General features: G+C 52.8%; 1 protein-coding gene across 2 annotated transcripts in view; it reads right to left on the bottom strand.

The window, feature by feature from the left end:
* Positions 1-9295, bottom strand: part of Rftn2 (raftlin family member 2) — a 47842-nt gene extending 38547 nt beyond the window's left edge. For both annotated transcript variants that reach the window (XR_001233175.1, XM_005373263.2), the window contains exon 1: positions 8640-9295. Coding sequence is in view for 1 of the 2 variants with exons in the window: in XM_005373263.2 (XP_005373320.1) it covers positions 8640-8778 (139 nt within the window). In the remaining variant the exon portion in view is untranslated. The remainder of the gene's footprint in view (positions 1-8639) is intronic.
* Positions 9296-15119: the final 5824 nt, after the last annotated feature.

Below are 15119 nucleotides of genomic sequence, written 5' to 3'. Positions count from 1 at the left end.
CCCTCACTGCACTGTGAGGACAGAACCACCATCAGCAATACCAACATCCAAGGAGCCAGCCGTTTAGCAACCATACACAGCAACACCCTGGCTTGTGAATGTTCAAGTTGCGAACTTCAAAGGATAAGAACGGGCCTCGAGTCGCACAGATGCAAACAAATCTCCGCCGTACCACCCGTGTCCGCCGCACACCGTCACAGCCGCCTGCCGTGTGCTCCGGTGAGGCATTCCTGTGCAGTGCCATGCGTGCGGAGCAGCGCTCAGAGCCCAGGCAGTCCGGAAGCAAGAGGAAGAGCCATGGGGAAGTGGAGGCTTGGTTTGTAATGCTTTACGGTATATATTTGTGTCAAAGGTGTGTAAGATCCACTTTGCAGGACTTGGATGAATCTGACACATGAACTAGAATGGAACTAGTTCACAAGGCTGGGACTTACTGTAATGTAAAACACATTTTAAAAGTGCTCTGCTCTTTCACTAACCCCAAGATAAAGGAATAGCAATAATATAGGACGGGTTAGTTACAAGAGAAAAAATGAAAACAGGAAAAAAGACAAGAGAAAAATTTAAAAAGAGAAAAGAAAAAGAAAGAAAAAATAGATTTTAACCATAACATTTATTTACCGGGAAAGAGGGAAGGAGGAAGCGGAAATTTGAGAGGTCAGGTGAGCGAGGGGAAAGGAAGAAGAGGAAGAAAGGGAATAAGAGTGGAAAGTGAGAGAAGAGAGAGGGAGACGGAACCTGATGAGCAAACCAGCAGGAAGGCAGAGTTAGAAGGCAAACAAGCTGGCGACAAACAAGTCGGCACTCTCTAGGGCAGCGATGGCGAACCTTTTAGAGACCAAGTGCCAGAGCCGGGCGTGGTGGCACACGCCTGTAATCCCAGCACTGGGGAGGCTGAGGCAGGAGGATAGTTGCAAGTTTGAGGCCAGCCTGGGCTACAAAGTGAGCTCAAGGCCAGTCTGAACTGCATAATGAGACCCTGTCTCAAAAAGACAGAAAAAAACAAAATAGAGACCAAGTGCCCAAACTGCAACCCCAAACCCATTTATTTAGCACGAAGTGCCAGCCTTGCAAATAAACCTGAGCACTGAGGTTTCAGTTTAGCGAAAACAACACATGCACTTGGCTTGCATGCCAGCAGAGAGGGCTCTGCGTGCCACAGGTTCACCACCACGGCGAGACAGGAAAAGCAGTCGGTAACGTGCACGCACGGTGCACACACAGCGCACACACACGTACCCCTCACACACGCTGAAGGGGAAAGGCAGGGAAAGCTGGGTTTCTATGGTGATACTTATACACGAGACAAGAAGGCAGGGGAGCGAGAGGTGAGAGGGTGTGAAGGGGAGGGGCACAGCGGGAAGCGAAGAGACGGAGGTGACTCAGCAGTGAGCGAACAGGATCTGGAGGCTGGGAACGTCTCGCAGCGAGCCTTGGCGTGGAGGGCTCTGGAGAGCAGGGCTGTGCGGCCCGGCGGGCTGCGCCGTGGCCGCCCCGGGCACACACAGGCTGTAAGGGCAGCCGCGCAGGCCCGGTCTCCTGCTTGCCGTGGATGTGTCCTGGCGCTGGTCCTTGGGGCGGCTGGTGGGAGCAGGGTGGTGGCTGTCTCTGACACTCAGCGCAGGCCTCTGCCTCCAGGGGCAGGGGCTCGGGGCCGCGTGCCGTGGCTGACGACGGACAGGTCCCAGGGACTCTGGGCTGTGCGTGGAGCCCGTCACCGGCGCTGCGCGGCCCGGTCTGCAGCGGGGTCCGAGCCCCCAGCGTGTGGAGACATGGCTGGCCGGGCCTGGCTGCTGTCTTCACCCTGGCAGACGCGGGGGTGGAGCGGGGTCTGCGTGGGCCTCGAGCCCTCCCTCCACAGCACAGCGCGCAGCTGTGTGGATGACCTGCCGCGCCCTCCTCGCCTGTGCCCCACGTCCTGGGAGCCAGGCTGGCCTCTGCCTCCCGATCTCGCGGTTCTAGTTGTACCGAGTCAGTCATTCTTTTCCTGGGCCTGTGCCATCAGGGTGAGTGTCCACTTCCCCTGCGTCTAGGACACGTTGGTACTTTCCGTGCCTTGGCAGGGGGCTGAGTCAGGAAGGTGTCCCAGCCTGCTTGCACCCCAGTCTCTCTCCTGACTCTTCCATGGAGGCGGCAGGGAGCTTGTTCATTCAGCGGGAACAAGTTTTACTCTGCTGATGCACCTCTGAGACAAGGCCGGGATGTGCTTATTTCTTACCCCAACTCACCCCTGAAATGGGTGTGCATTTTTGAAGTATTTATGAACCACTGTTCCCTAACACTACAGTACAACGTGCAAACACTAGCAAGCAATTTTGCCACATGTTCAAAAGGAGGCAGACGGCCAACTGCGCTGTCACCTAGCAATTACAGGAGCAGTACGTAGCACACGCTGGCTGCACACTCAGTGTTCGCTCCGTCGGAGGGCTGTACGTCCAATTCTTCATCGTCACAAACACCCGACAGGGCGGGAATTACCATCTCTCCAGTGGACACTCGGGGAGAGAGGGGTTAGGCAGTCTGCCCACACTGCTAGGAGATGTGAGGCCGAGATTGTGGCCTCAGGGCCAGGACAGGCCAGCACCCACGGGAAGGGAAACCTCAGCGGTGTGGGTTGCGCTGTGCCGGGGTTTGTGCAAATTCAGATGTGAGGCTTTTAGACTACCGCAAACTGCTGACACTAATGCACGGGCGCTCAAAGGAGGAGGATCTACTTATCAAATGTTTTCAGGGACCTAGAAATACAAACTACCAAGTAAGTAGCATGTCCAAGAGTTTCTGTTTTCAGGGAGAGCTGCTGCCTTTGTAGTTACTCATGAATGCATTTTCCTGGAGAAATATCCCTGCGGGTCTAACAGGAAGCTCTACCGACCCGTGCGGTCCTATGCCAGATTCCAGCCTGGAACCTCCGTCCCCTGCCTCCTCTCCGCATGCCCCACGTGGTCCACGCCTCCAGTGCCCGCGTCCCACGCAGCTTCCAGGCGGGACTGGGTCCCCTCGCCCCTCACTCCACGGGGCTGTCCTTAGCCTTGTCTGCCAGACCCACCCTCCTCTGCTCCTGTTCTGAACCTTTTCTTCTGGGGTGGGGGAATGTAACACACATGGGAAGAAAAAGCACGGACAGACTTAACACCACCAACCCTTGGGTAACGAGCGCTTGTTCTAACCGAGGCGGCCAGCGCTCCAGGCCCCGGCCCTGCCCCCGGTGGCCACGTCCCTGCTGGGCTTGGTTTACTGCCCAGAGTGCACCCGACCAGCGTGCAGTCTCTCAGCTCAGCAGTGCTGGGTTCAAGCCCACGTGTCACCCTCTGCGCCGCACTCCTGCTGCCTTTGCCGGATTTTGAGCTGTACAAGAGGGGGCGTCCATGTGTACTTTCATGGACGTGCTCACGCAAATTGCACGTCTGAGGTCCACCTTGTGAGTGTGTGGCTGTGTGGTCCATCTGTGCAGCCACTGCACCTGCTGAGTGGAGCTGGAGTGAGCCTGCGTGCTCACTTCCGCTTCTCTACGTGAGTTTCCCACGGTTTACTTTTCTGTGTTTCTTGCTGTTGGAGCTCTGGGAGACGCGTGCCTTCGGATGTGCAGATGTGTGCACACTTCTGTCGAGCAGATCTTCCGCTAAGTCAGTGGTGCCACATGGCTTCCCCTAAGTGGTTATAACCACGAGCAGCACCGGGTGCCGTTCCCTGTGTGTTTTAAGCACGGCGTGTGATTTGCAGCGGCTTCTCTCCGCGGTCTTCACGTGCACTTCTTGTTTGTGTGTGAGCTGAGCACAGTGTCACACGTCTCCGGGTCACCTGGCTTCCTGTCTCTCCTGTCTCCGTGCCTCGTCCCTGCTTTGGCGGGGTTTCCTTCTCCTCACTGCCTTGGGCTTGTGTCCTGGGTGCTCTGGACACAGCCTCTGTCTGGAGCCCCTCGCCCTCTCTGGGTTCCGGAATGGTGGCCGCTTGGGACAGGGCGGGTGGGGACACCTTGCCAGGTGAGAGCTCATGAGTAGAGGTCCTCATACCGACGTTTTCAAAAGCGGGTCAACTGTGCGCTGTTGTTAGAAGCTCCTTCCTCTCCTGGCTCGGATGGTGTTTCTTTCCCGCCACAGTCTGGATTTGCGATTTTTCTCTGCAAACTCGCTCACTGTGTCCAGCCTGAGGGACTCCCTGCCCACCTGGGCACACGGGGACACAGCGCTGAGGCGGGGTTCGCTGGGCACCGAAACGGATCTGGGTGATTTACTGATTTCTCAGTGTGTGGCACTTTACATTGGACCGTCCTCGGCTGCCTGGAGATGCCCGGGACTGTTAGACTGACACGGATCGGGAGAATTTAGCTGGACGCTCGCTTTCTACTTTCTTTCCCTGTAACCCTCCCTCCTTTATTCATCTCTTGTTGATGTTTAAGTACATTCTCCCTACATTCCCTTCGGCTTTGTTCTTCTTGAATGGTCTCTAAAATTATTGACAACTTCCTGTGTTTCAAAACCTCCCCTTCCTGTGTTCACTACAGTACCGTCCTCACTCTCTGACATTTTTGTTGGGTTGTTTCTTCTCTCTTTCCTTTTTTTTTAAAAAATGAGACAAGGTCTCACCACCTTGTTGAGGCTGGCCTTGAACTCACAGTGATCCTCCTACCTCAGCCTCCCAAGGGCTGGGATTATAGGTGTGCGCCACCTCGCCAGGCAGTTTGCTAGGTTGTATTCTTTGCGGCTGTGCCCCAGCCCTGGCCACAACACTGAGCTTCCCCAGCACAGAGCTCTGCCCAGGCTCTTCCTCTTGAAGACACAGAGGACGCACTTATTCATCCTCAGCCATTCCTACCAGGACGTCCGCAGCCACCACGTTGCTGCCTGCAGCTTGGGTGCGCAACTCACCCTGGGTGCCTTCAGGGGTCCGTCCCTCGCCCAGACCAGGAGGACCTCTGGGGCCCCCACTCTGGCCACTTCCCGCCTGGCCACCACCCTGGCTCCGCCTCAGCCACACCTCGCCCCCTCCCTTCACCCCGGCTTCCCTCTGTGCCCCGCTCTCTGCTGCCCCCTTCAGCCTTCTTCAAACAGCTCTGCCCAACAACACCCGTTCAAAAAGCCTTCCCTTCGCCAAGCCCGAGCTGCTCCTGCTCTGTGGATTCCCAGCCTCACTGTCCCCGCCCCAGCCCACCCTCACTGCCGGGTCACAGGCCTCACGTGCCTTGGCCTCTCCAGCCTCTTCTCCAAGTCTGAGCTCTGCTCTTCTTTCAGTCATTAAAGTCTGGCTGAGCCGGGCGTGGTGGCACATGCCTGTAAGCCCAGCACTTGGGAGGCTGAAGCAGGAGGATTGTTGCGAGTTTGAGGCCAGCCTTGGCTACAAAGTGAGCTCAAGGCCAGCCTGAGCTGCATAGTGAGACCCTGTCTCAAAAAGAAAAAAAAAAAAAAAAAAAAATTAAAAATTACAAAAATTAAAGTCCGGCTGACCCTGCGTAGAGTCGATCTCTGCTTGCTCTGCCGCTTCCTGCTGCGGACCGCTTCCTCCAGGCCACACCTTAGCTGTCACTTTCCCTCAGTCACCTCCGCCGTTCTGTGCACTCACCGCGCTCACTCACTTGCTCATCAAAACTCACTGCCCACGCTGTGCGCAAACCCTGCGCTGCCCCAGGGAGGGCGGGGTTCCTGCCTGAGGGCGCAGCAGCTTGCTCAGTTTGACCAACAGGAGCCGACGGAAGCTGTCTTATTCCTCTTTGCACTTCCAGGGCTAAGCGGTGTACACAGGTCCACGCTGCTGCTAACGGTAATGAGAGACGGTTTCTTCTAAGAACAGTGACGCAGGCTCAAAACCAGCAGTTTTACTCAGCATGCCTTTATGGGATGGCGCCAGAACTCAAATCAGAAAGCCACCGTCCGCCCTTCCGATGGGCTTCAGTGTTGGAGAAGCTCCCTCCACACATAATGTTATAAATGGTCAAAAAGCTACTGACATCCAGATTGTTTTCTAGGGTTGTATAAGAAGGTAAACTAATGATTTTGGATTGTTTACAAAGTTAATGTAACCTTTCACTGACAGATTCTATTTCCACACTCGTACACACATGTTGCACACGCTTACAAACACACACGGACAGATACACACTAAGAGTCTTGGGATACCTTCCAGTTCCCACTGATTAGCCAGAGTCAAAGCTGTTAATGAATTGCTGCCACATTAATGAACTTACATCACAGTGTGGTGAGAGGGACCAGAACAATAATCCAGAAAGCATCCCCTGCAAGCTCCCTAGCATGGCTGGTAGACTTGCCACAAAGCTCTAGAAAAATCCAACCTGCTGGATGGGACTTCAGGGTTCCTTAAGGAGAGAGAGATATTTTCAGGTTCTTCCAGTGTCTGTGCAACACCACAGCCGCGTGTACACAGCGACTTCCCCCACGACTTTTGTTGAGTTACAGCTGCAGGATACACAGCAGTAACTGTGGTCGCCGAGGGCAAGCGCCTGGACCTTGGAGAGAAGAGCCCTGTGGTCACCGACAGCAAGCACGTGCCTGAGGAGGGACGCAGGGCTGGTCTGACCGCTCGGAGTCTCTGAGGAGCCCGTGCGAAGGAGGACAGAGGTGCTGCGCGACCCCAGTGCGCGGAGGGAGCGGCCTCCAGGGCATGAGGGCGGCAGCCAGCCTTCCCAGGTGGAGGCAGAGGCGACAGGCGACTCCTCCGCACCGGGGACACTTCGAACACACCGCATTAGGTGAGAACAACGCTGCCTTCTCTGCAGGTGCCTGAGCCACCTGCGAGCTTTGTGGGACACAATCTGAAATGCACTTGTGACGGGCGCGCAGGGGAGAGAGAGGGAGCTGAATGGAAAACAACGGGCTCAGGGCCGGGACGTGGCAGAGTCCCCTCCAGCCGTGGGCTCAGCTGTCTGTGCCCGATGCCGGCTCTGGAAACCCAGGAGAGAGGCAACAGGCTGAGAGGGGCACAGGGCCGCCACCAGGCCCCACTCCTCCCAGCGACGAGCCGCCCGTCACTCGGGCCCCGGAGTGCAGGTAGGTGCGGGGCGAGGAGAGGCCGGAGCCGTGAGTGGATGGCGAGGAGCAGGTTGTGCGAGTCCTGGCGCCTGCAGCCCAGGCGGAGACCAAAGCCCACGGCCGAGCACAGCCCGAAACCGAGCTTCGAGGAGACTGAGCACCCCCCACCTCCAGGCGTGAACCCCACAGCCTCGCCCGGCACCTGGGGGCCAAGCTGCAGGGCTCTGGCAGAGCTGCCGATCGCCTGGCCCGAGGCCGCGTCCTGCACACTCACTTGTTTGAGCTGTTAACACTGCTGGAAAGAAAGGAGTCACAAAAACCTCAGCTCCCCAAAGCCTGTGACCCTGGGGTGGCGGCGCAGCCTTCATGGCTTGGTCTAGAGTCCAGGGATGGACAAGGTTTCAAGGTTAGTGTTTTCCCAAGGGGTGATTTTTTTTGGAAAAAGTACAGAAAAAAATTCATGACTGGTTGCTTCTCTTACTATCACTGCTGTCTTAACCCATTTTAAACTTTCACGATTAAAAGGAAAATTAAGGACCTTAACAGTGCTTTTCCTTTGGCGGCCTTGGCTCAGAGAGAGCGTGTGGACATGTGGAAAGTCAGTGTGTGACGCGTCCCGGGGAGGGAGCTGTGTGCCGGCCAGCTCAATTTTTGACAAAGAAAAATGGGTGGTGCTGGCGTCTTGCACAAAGATGTACTGTTTCCACAGCAGGGCAGCAAGAAGAGAGGGAAGAAGAAGAGACAGAGAGGAGGAAGAGGAGAAATAAGACAGAATTTGTGTTCAAGTTGGAAAAGAATTCAGATGCCATCCCGCATGATGGTTTGATTAGAATGTCCCAACTCAGTGTGGGATTTCTGAGAGTTAAAACTGTAGATGTGTAATAGACCTCAAAATCCTAGTCTCTGAAGTCTTAGCAGCAGACAGGCGATCTAAATTTCATTTTTAGCACACGGCAAAAAGCGATGTAGTTCTTAAAAGGGATTTTGTCCTGGCAACATCCAGACTCCGAGTTTCCGGAGTTCCCGGAGGAAGCGAGTCAAGGTATGCGTGGAGCCCCTGCCCGCCACACAGCCATCTGGACTTGTTTATGTCGTTCCCGACTTTCTGGGACAGAGTTCCTCTGTGAGAGCCAGGCGCTGGGCAGGGCAGCCTCGCACAGCAGGCTGCCTCTCCCCTTCTTTCTGAGCCATAGTTTCAGGCTGAAGTTTAGATTGGTCAAAAATATCAAACAAATGGCACAATCACGAAATCCCACACAGCCGGCATCCACAGAGCCGGCTAACGTCTCCCACACCCGACACAAGTAGCCTGGCCTCAGCTGCCACCACCTCGCGCCTCTGACCCTTTTCAAGTCACAAGCTGTCACTGAGGCCGCAGCTGCCTGGCCTGCAAACCAGGCATCTTCACAAATCCTTCCACTACTGCATTTCAGAAGAAAGAGCATTCCCAAGTAGTTTTCCTAATTTTGTACAATGCCTACAAGCCCTCGTACAAAACAAAACCTTGCCCGCTCCGACGGAGGAACAAAGCGCGCTTGTCAGATGGACTTTACAATCTGGATAGGAAGGGCAGTTTGGGAGTTCACAGTCAACACTTCCAAAAACAAGCGGACTCTTACTTTGGAAACGTTTAGCAAGTCACAGAGGAGCGCACGTTACCTTGCAGAGTAAAATCCAGCAGCACATACTCGTAAGCCACGTCCGTCTTTGTCTCCACTTGCGGTCTCTTGAGGGTGGAGAAGATTTTCCCAGGGCTGGCGTCCTCGGGGTCCGAGAGCTTCCTGAGCCCGCACCCCATGGCAGGGTCTGCGCGGCTAAGCGGCCAGGGAGGGGATGGGGGGCCGCGGGTCCCCCTGCTGCAGCCGCGCCAGCGGGGGCACAGACTTGGCGGCTGGGACTTGGCGTCCAGCTAAGCCACAGACAGGAGGGAGAGCCAGCCGGGCTCCAGACACGGGAGCTGGGGGCTTTTCCTGTCCATCTTCCTGCTGAGCGTCTGTGCCCATGCTGCACCCAGCGGGAGCTGGGTGTGATCTGGAGCGGCGACCTGAGCCACGTCCTCCCCCGGGCGGGCACCCAATCTGGGGGCGTCTGGGGAAGACGTGTGGCCGGTCCACAAGTGGGAGCCGGGGGCGCCCGCAGACGCCTGCTCCGTCCTCTCCGTCCTGTGTCCCCTGTCCCCTCCTCCCGGCCACAGGACCCAGGAGGGGGAGAGAGAAGGAGGGGAGGATGGAAAGGAGGGATCCTTTCTGAGCTGGAAACGAAAGTCACTTCCAAAAAGGTCGCTCCTCCAGGGAGCTGTTCCTGGGGCCGGAAAGGAGAAGAACAAAGTAAACAAACAACACGACTGCAGCAGCAGCAGCTGCAGCAGCAGCAACAACAATAATAACAGCAGCAGCAGCAGCAGCAACAACAATAATAACAGCAACAACTCTTTAATCTGCTGGTAGCAATCTTGAAAATTTCTACACAGTTTCTACTTATTTTCTGGAAATTTCTTTTTTTAAAAAAAATACAAATCTTCTGCTGATTAAAACGACCAGGTCTGAAAATTACTTTGATCCCTATGTACAGCACATTAGGTACAGAGTATATATTGAATAAGCAAAGACACTCATGGAGCTTTAAAATTGTGCCTCGCTAACTTGATATTATTTGAAATGGAACCTTCTCTTTCACTACCCAGTACTTCCCCAAATTACTAACTCTTCACATACGGATCACAAAATGGCCTTTTCTACTCAAAAATATTACTCAGAGAGTAAGGCTAAAGCAAAATTAGAGCAATGTTGAAGTTATCTTGCAACTGTTCCCTTTTTTCCATGATGCCAGAGGTTGAACCCAGCACTCTACCGCATAGCCCTCATCTTTCTTTAACTCTGTCAGAGACAATCTATAGGAAGTTATTTAACATTTAAAATTCTTTAGTTTAAAATTCTTTTCTAAGATGAGATAAATTGTTACAGCCAGAGAAAAAGAGTTTGCTTAGTTGCCAAGGAGAAAAAGCCAGATGGAGAATTAGCTTCTCCAACATCTTAGTTTAAAACACGTTGCTCTTACAACAGTAGCTAATGCAATACCTCTGCAGGCCGCGAAGTACCCTTCATTAAACAAACCAACAAACCACCACCACCAACAGCGAAACGGCAAAACTAGGGGAACTCGGGCAGTCTGATGCCTTCGTCTTCTAGGCGGCCCTCCCCGAGCTCTGGAGCAGCTCCTGGCACTGTGGTGAGTGTTCCCCATGTATCAAGCACAAGTCAGGAGCAGCTGGTTTGGGTTCAAACCAGGTTCCCTGGACTGCAGACCTGACTGAGTGATTTACCGACCTGTTTGGTTTCCTTTCCTTTGTTCTGAGATGGCATGACAGTGCTCACCACAGCAGGCGCTTGGAAGGCCAAGGCAGGTGACTTTACCTCTGCCTGGACACGAGGGCTGGTGGGGGCACAGCCAAGCTGGCTCAGGAGTGCACCTTGCAGGTTATTTTTGGTTTGTTTTTTTGTTCTTGAGGCAGTGTCTCACTATGTAATCTTGGCTGGCCTCAAACTCATGGTGATCCTCCTGCTTCAGTCTCGTAAGTGCTGGGATTACAGGCATGCACCACCACAATGCCCGGCTTTTTTGTTTGTTTGTTTGTTTGTTTTTGTTTTTTTGAGACAGGGTCTCGCTATGTAGTTCAGGCTGGCCTTGAACTCACTGTTTAGCCCAGGCTAGCCTGGAATTCACAGCAATCCTCCTGCCTCAGCCTCCTGAGTGCTGGGATCATAGGCATGTACACTGTGCTGGGCCACACCTTGTAGGTTATGAACAGGCTGTGGCAGTCACGGGCAGGGAGGGACTCTGCCACGACTCCCAGGGTTGACAAAGGAAACCCTAGTTACATTGGGATACCGGACAATTGGGAGATTTCCCCAGCCATCCTGAAGTGTGCACATGAGAACTTGCACAGCGAGTGGACCGTGTCGCTCATAGATGACAATCACTGTTCGCTCTTCCTTCCGTCTACTTCTCTCTCAGTGTTTTACTTCTCAGAACTGGTTTTATTTTGGACCCACGGTCTGGCTCATGCTAGGCAAATGCTCTGCTACACCTGACCTTTTTATTTTATTTTTTAATTCTTGAGACAGGGTCTTAGTAAGTTGCCCAGACTGGCCTCAAACTTGAGATCTTTCTTCCTCAGCCTCCCAAGTAGTGATGACAGCCCTGCACCACTGGGACCAGCGCAGAAGGGTTTTGCACAGGGAAATCCAGCCCTCCGTGTTCCAGGATGAATGTGGCTGGTGGTGAGCAAATCTGGGGAGAGTTTGGTTCTCAAGACGCCAGACCCACCGGGGTGTGATTCCCGGGCTCAGGCTGGCCGGCCCTCATGTCCTCTCTGCGGCTCGCTGGGCTCTGTGCTCCTGTGAGGCCTCGGCGGAGCCTGCTGGAGGACGGTGCAGGTGCAGGCTGGAAGGTAACCTCTTAAAATTGCTGACATTCTTTATTTTTTTTTGGTTTTTCTCCGGTACCGGGAACCGAACTCACGACCTTGCGCTTGCCAGGCAGGCGCTTTTGCCGCTGAGCTAAATCCCCAGCCCCGGAAGGTAACCTCTTAGTCACTCATGACACCCTCCCCTCATCACTTCCCGCGGTGTTCCAGCCCCGGCGCGGGGCCGACACACGGTGACTTTGCTCAGTCTCTGGCCCGGGGAAACTGATGGAGTCTCAGAGAAATACAGTGAACTTCAGAGAAATGGATTTCCAATGCAGTTTATCATTTTTCAATTTAATTTTTTTTATCTGTCCGTGTGTGATGACCCCAGCCCTGCTTCCCGTGGCCTCAGCTCCCTCTACCCCGGCCTCCTTCTGGAGAGAAGCCAACGCAGTCCCGTTGTCTGAGCCACGGCATCTGGAGTGTCCAGCCGGCATTGGGGCCGTGGGGCTGAGCGCAGCCGAGCATCAGGCATACCGTGGGGAAGACCCTGTTACTGCGGCCACAGGCTCCCAGGGCTGCCTGGGAGTTTGCAGGAAGGAGGGGAACCCTGAGGTGCTCCTCACCCGGCCAGAGTGCAGGGGCCACAGGAACGGAAAGACCGAGAAGGGCCATTCACTAGGCCGGGCCACATGGTACACCCTGACTCCAGCATTCTGGGAGGCTGAAGTAGGAGGATCTCAAGTTCTAGCCCACCCAGGGCAACTTAGTGACTGACTGAGACCCAGTCTCACAACAAAAATGAATAAAAATTTTAAAAGGACTGGGGGTGTAGCTTAGTGCAAGGGCCTGGGTTCAACGTGTACTAAAAAAGAAAAAAGAGCCGATGGCTGGACGGCTGGGGCAGCTCAGTGACGGGTTCTCTCATCTTTAGTAAAAGGAGCCACTCTCTTCAGTTCACAGTTTACTAATCAGTCCCTCCTGACCTCAGGTGTATTCTAAAACCACGCGTTCTTCTCTCAGTGTGGCGCACACCTGCACCTGCTCAGCTGCTGCCGCTGCTTCTCTTCCTCTGTGACGCAGCCAGAGAGGGGAGGAAACAGTGCAGCTGTATTGCTTACGTGCTGCTTGCTTGCTTGGTTTGTTTGTGTTTTTGAGATAAGGTCTCAATATGTAGCCCAGGCTGCCTTGAACTGGCAGTGATCCTCCTGCCTCAGCCTCCCGAGTTCTGAGATTGCAGGTGTGTACCACCACGCCTTATCAGATTATTTTCTTAACGCTCCCTGAACAATACAGTACAGAAGCTATTCACACAGCTCTCAGCGACGACTTGCAGCGGCAGGAGGATTCTACAGTCCTGCGCTGGTGTGTAAGCAGAACCGTGCGCCCCTGGATTTCCTCACCTGTGGGTCCTGAAGTTGCCCTGTAGTCCCCGTGTCCCCTGCATTAAAATAACACGGAAAGGAACATTGTGGTTACTTGCACGCTTTCACTGTGAAGATTTTGGTAATGATTACTTGCCTCTCCTTGGGTAATCTCCTAAATACTTAGGTTCTACTCACAATGGTCAAATAGTTTACACACGGGGACCCATTAGAAAGTGGTAAGCAGAGAAGATGTGTCCTTGTGTGTTACTTTTTATCGGTCCGTTTGCAGCGCACAATGGTCACACCCTCGTGAGCAGCCGGGGCGCACACAGCTCAGCTCCAAGCAAATGCATTCCGATGACGTTATCCACACCAACGCGTGCCTGGCCACAGCTGTTTAAAGCATTAACCTTGTGTATTTTAAGATTTTGCTACTGCATATCCTATTGCGTACTTCTTCAATGCCCACATTTTTTATCAATTGTTTACTGGTATGTTTAGATATGCATAATGAGCACATTCATCAATGGGGATTTGTACCTGCACGTGATCTATCTTGCTGCTTTTTTCCCATTGCCCTCCCCTCCCCCCTAATTACAAAAGATTTGTGTCTTGGTTACTTTTCTCGTTGCTGAGGCAAAATACTGGACACCCAAAGTTAAAAGAGGAAAAGTTTATTTAGCTCACAGTGTGTAGAGGTTTCAGTCCATACTTGGCTGGCTCCAAGACAGGGAGGCTTTTTGTTTCCTTTTCCCTTCCTTCCTTCCCCCTCCCATTTCCCTGGTTCCCCTTCCCATTCGAAAAATTTCTTTCTATTTCACAGTATCTATTACACATTTTGGTCCTTACCCGCACTTTCAGTTTCTCACACCAGAGAAACAATGTGATATTTACACGTGTGTCTGAGTTATTTCACTTCGGGGTATGGTCTCAAGGCGCATCTATTTACCTAGGAATGTCTCAAGCCTATCCTTTTTATGACAGCGTAGTATTCCATTATATAAAAAATCCACATCTTCTTTATCACAATGCCCATATATTTTTATACAAACACTTTCACTCAAAGATTTTTTTAGTCTTCATTTTATCCTTAAGAAGAATTTGCATTTCTTTCATAGTATATCTTTCCTTTTGGAACAAATACTTTGTTTTCTGGTTTTTAAAAAAAATTATATTAAGAGAAATGGTCTTTTTATGTCTCTCCAGTTGGCCTTGCACTCCTGGGCTTAAGCAGTCCTCCTTCCTCAGCCTCTTCCATTCAGTTTTGTTTTGTTGTTCCTCTTAGTTAAAAAAATCAGTAAACTTTCCTGTTTTGGAGCAGTTATACGTTCACAGCAAAGTTGAGCAGGACATCCTGAGACGGCCTCGCCTGTCAGCACCATCATGTATTACAGCCTTTGCTAGCACTGACGGACCTGCACCCAGCCACTGCCCCCGGAGCTGCAGTGAGCCAGCCTGTGGGTGTCGACGGCTGTGTATGGACACGAGGCCACCGTGGAGCATACCAAAGATTCCTGCTCTCAGAATCCTCTGCAGTCTGCCTACTTAATCCACCCTGACTTCTTGTTAGCTCCGACCCATCCGGCAACTGCAGCAGAAAAGGTGCACTATGAATCTGAGTCAGTTTCCTGCCTGGATAGCCAGTGGTCGCAGCCATGACTGCTTGTCGGGAACCTCTTACCGGTGATGGTTCCCCAGCTGGGTCATGAGGGCAAACCTTTGGAACAAGTGTCTTTCAACACTGGCCACTTTTTCTAGACAGAATCACACTGGTTTGCTGCTCAGAGTAGATTTCAGGGCCAGCTTTCAGTTCTGTACTGGAAAATGGGAGTCTCCAAGTCAGGCTGGAGACAATGGAAATGAACCATCAACACTTGTCTACACAGCCTGATGCGATGGAGCTGGATCATCAATGCTTTTTCTTTTTCTTCTTTTTTTTTTGTACCAGAAGTCGAACTCAGGACCTTGTGCTTGCCAGGCAGGCGCTGTGCCACTGAGCTACATCCCTGGCTCCATCAATGCTTTCTGTGCGGTAGTGGGGACTCAGTCCTCGAATGAATGAATAAGCCTCATGAAAATGTCCCTCTGACAGGTACTAGGTAAGTCTGGGTCATCTGAGTTCACCCAGTTCTTCAAGCTTCTCAGAGATCATTATGTGCCACCCAACTCATTCCCTACTGAGAAATGTTTCTGTCTTAAAGCAGTAATTTTAAAATCCAACCTGTTTTATGCCCAAAGTAGATTCAACCAGAATGTGACTATTTACGGAGTGCCTAATATATATGTAACATGCTGTGTGGGCCCAAAGATGGAAAATGATGTCATATGCCCTGCAGAATTCACAAGCTAGCAGACTGATGCTGA

The sequence above is a fragment of the Chinchilla lanigera genome, unplaced genomic scaffold (assembly GCF_000276665.1).
Source record: "Chinchilla lanigera isolate Chin_1 unplaced genomic scaffold, ChiLan1.0 scaffold00002, whole genome shotgun sequence".
Lineage (NCBI taxonomy): Eukaryota > Metazoa > Chordata > Mammalia > Rodentia > Chinchillidae > Chinchilla > Chinchilla lanigera.
Note: the sequence above shows the minus strand (reverse complement) of the source record. Positions and strands in the feature narration are given on the sequence as shown.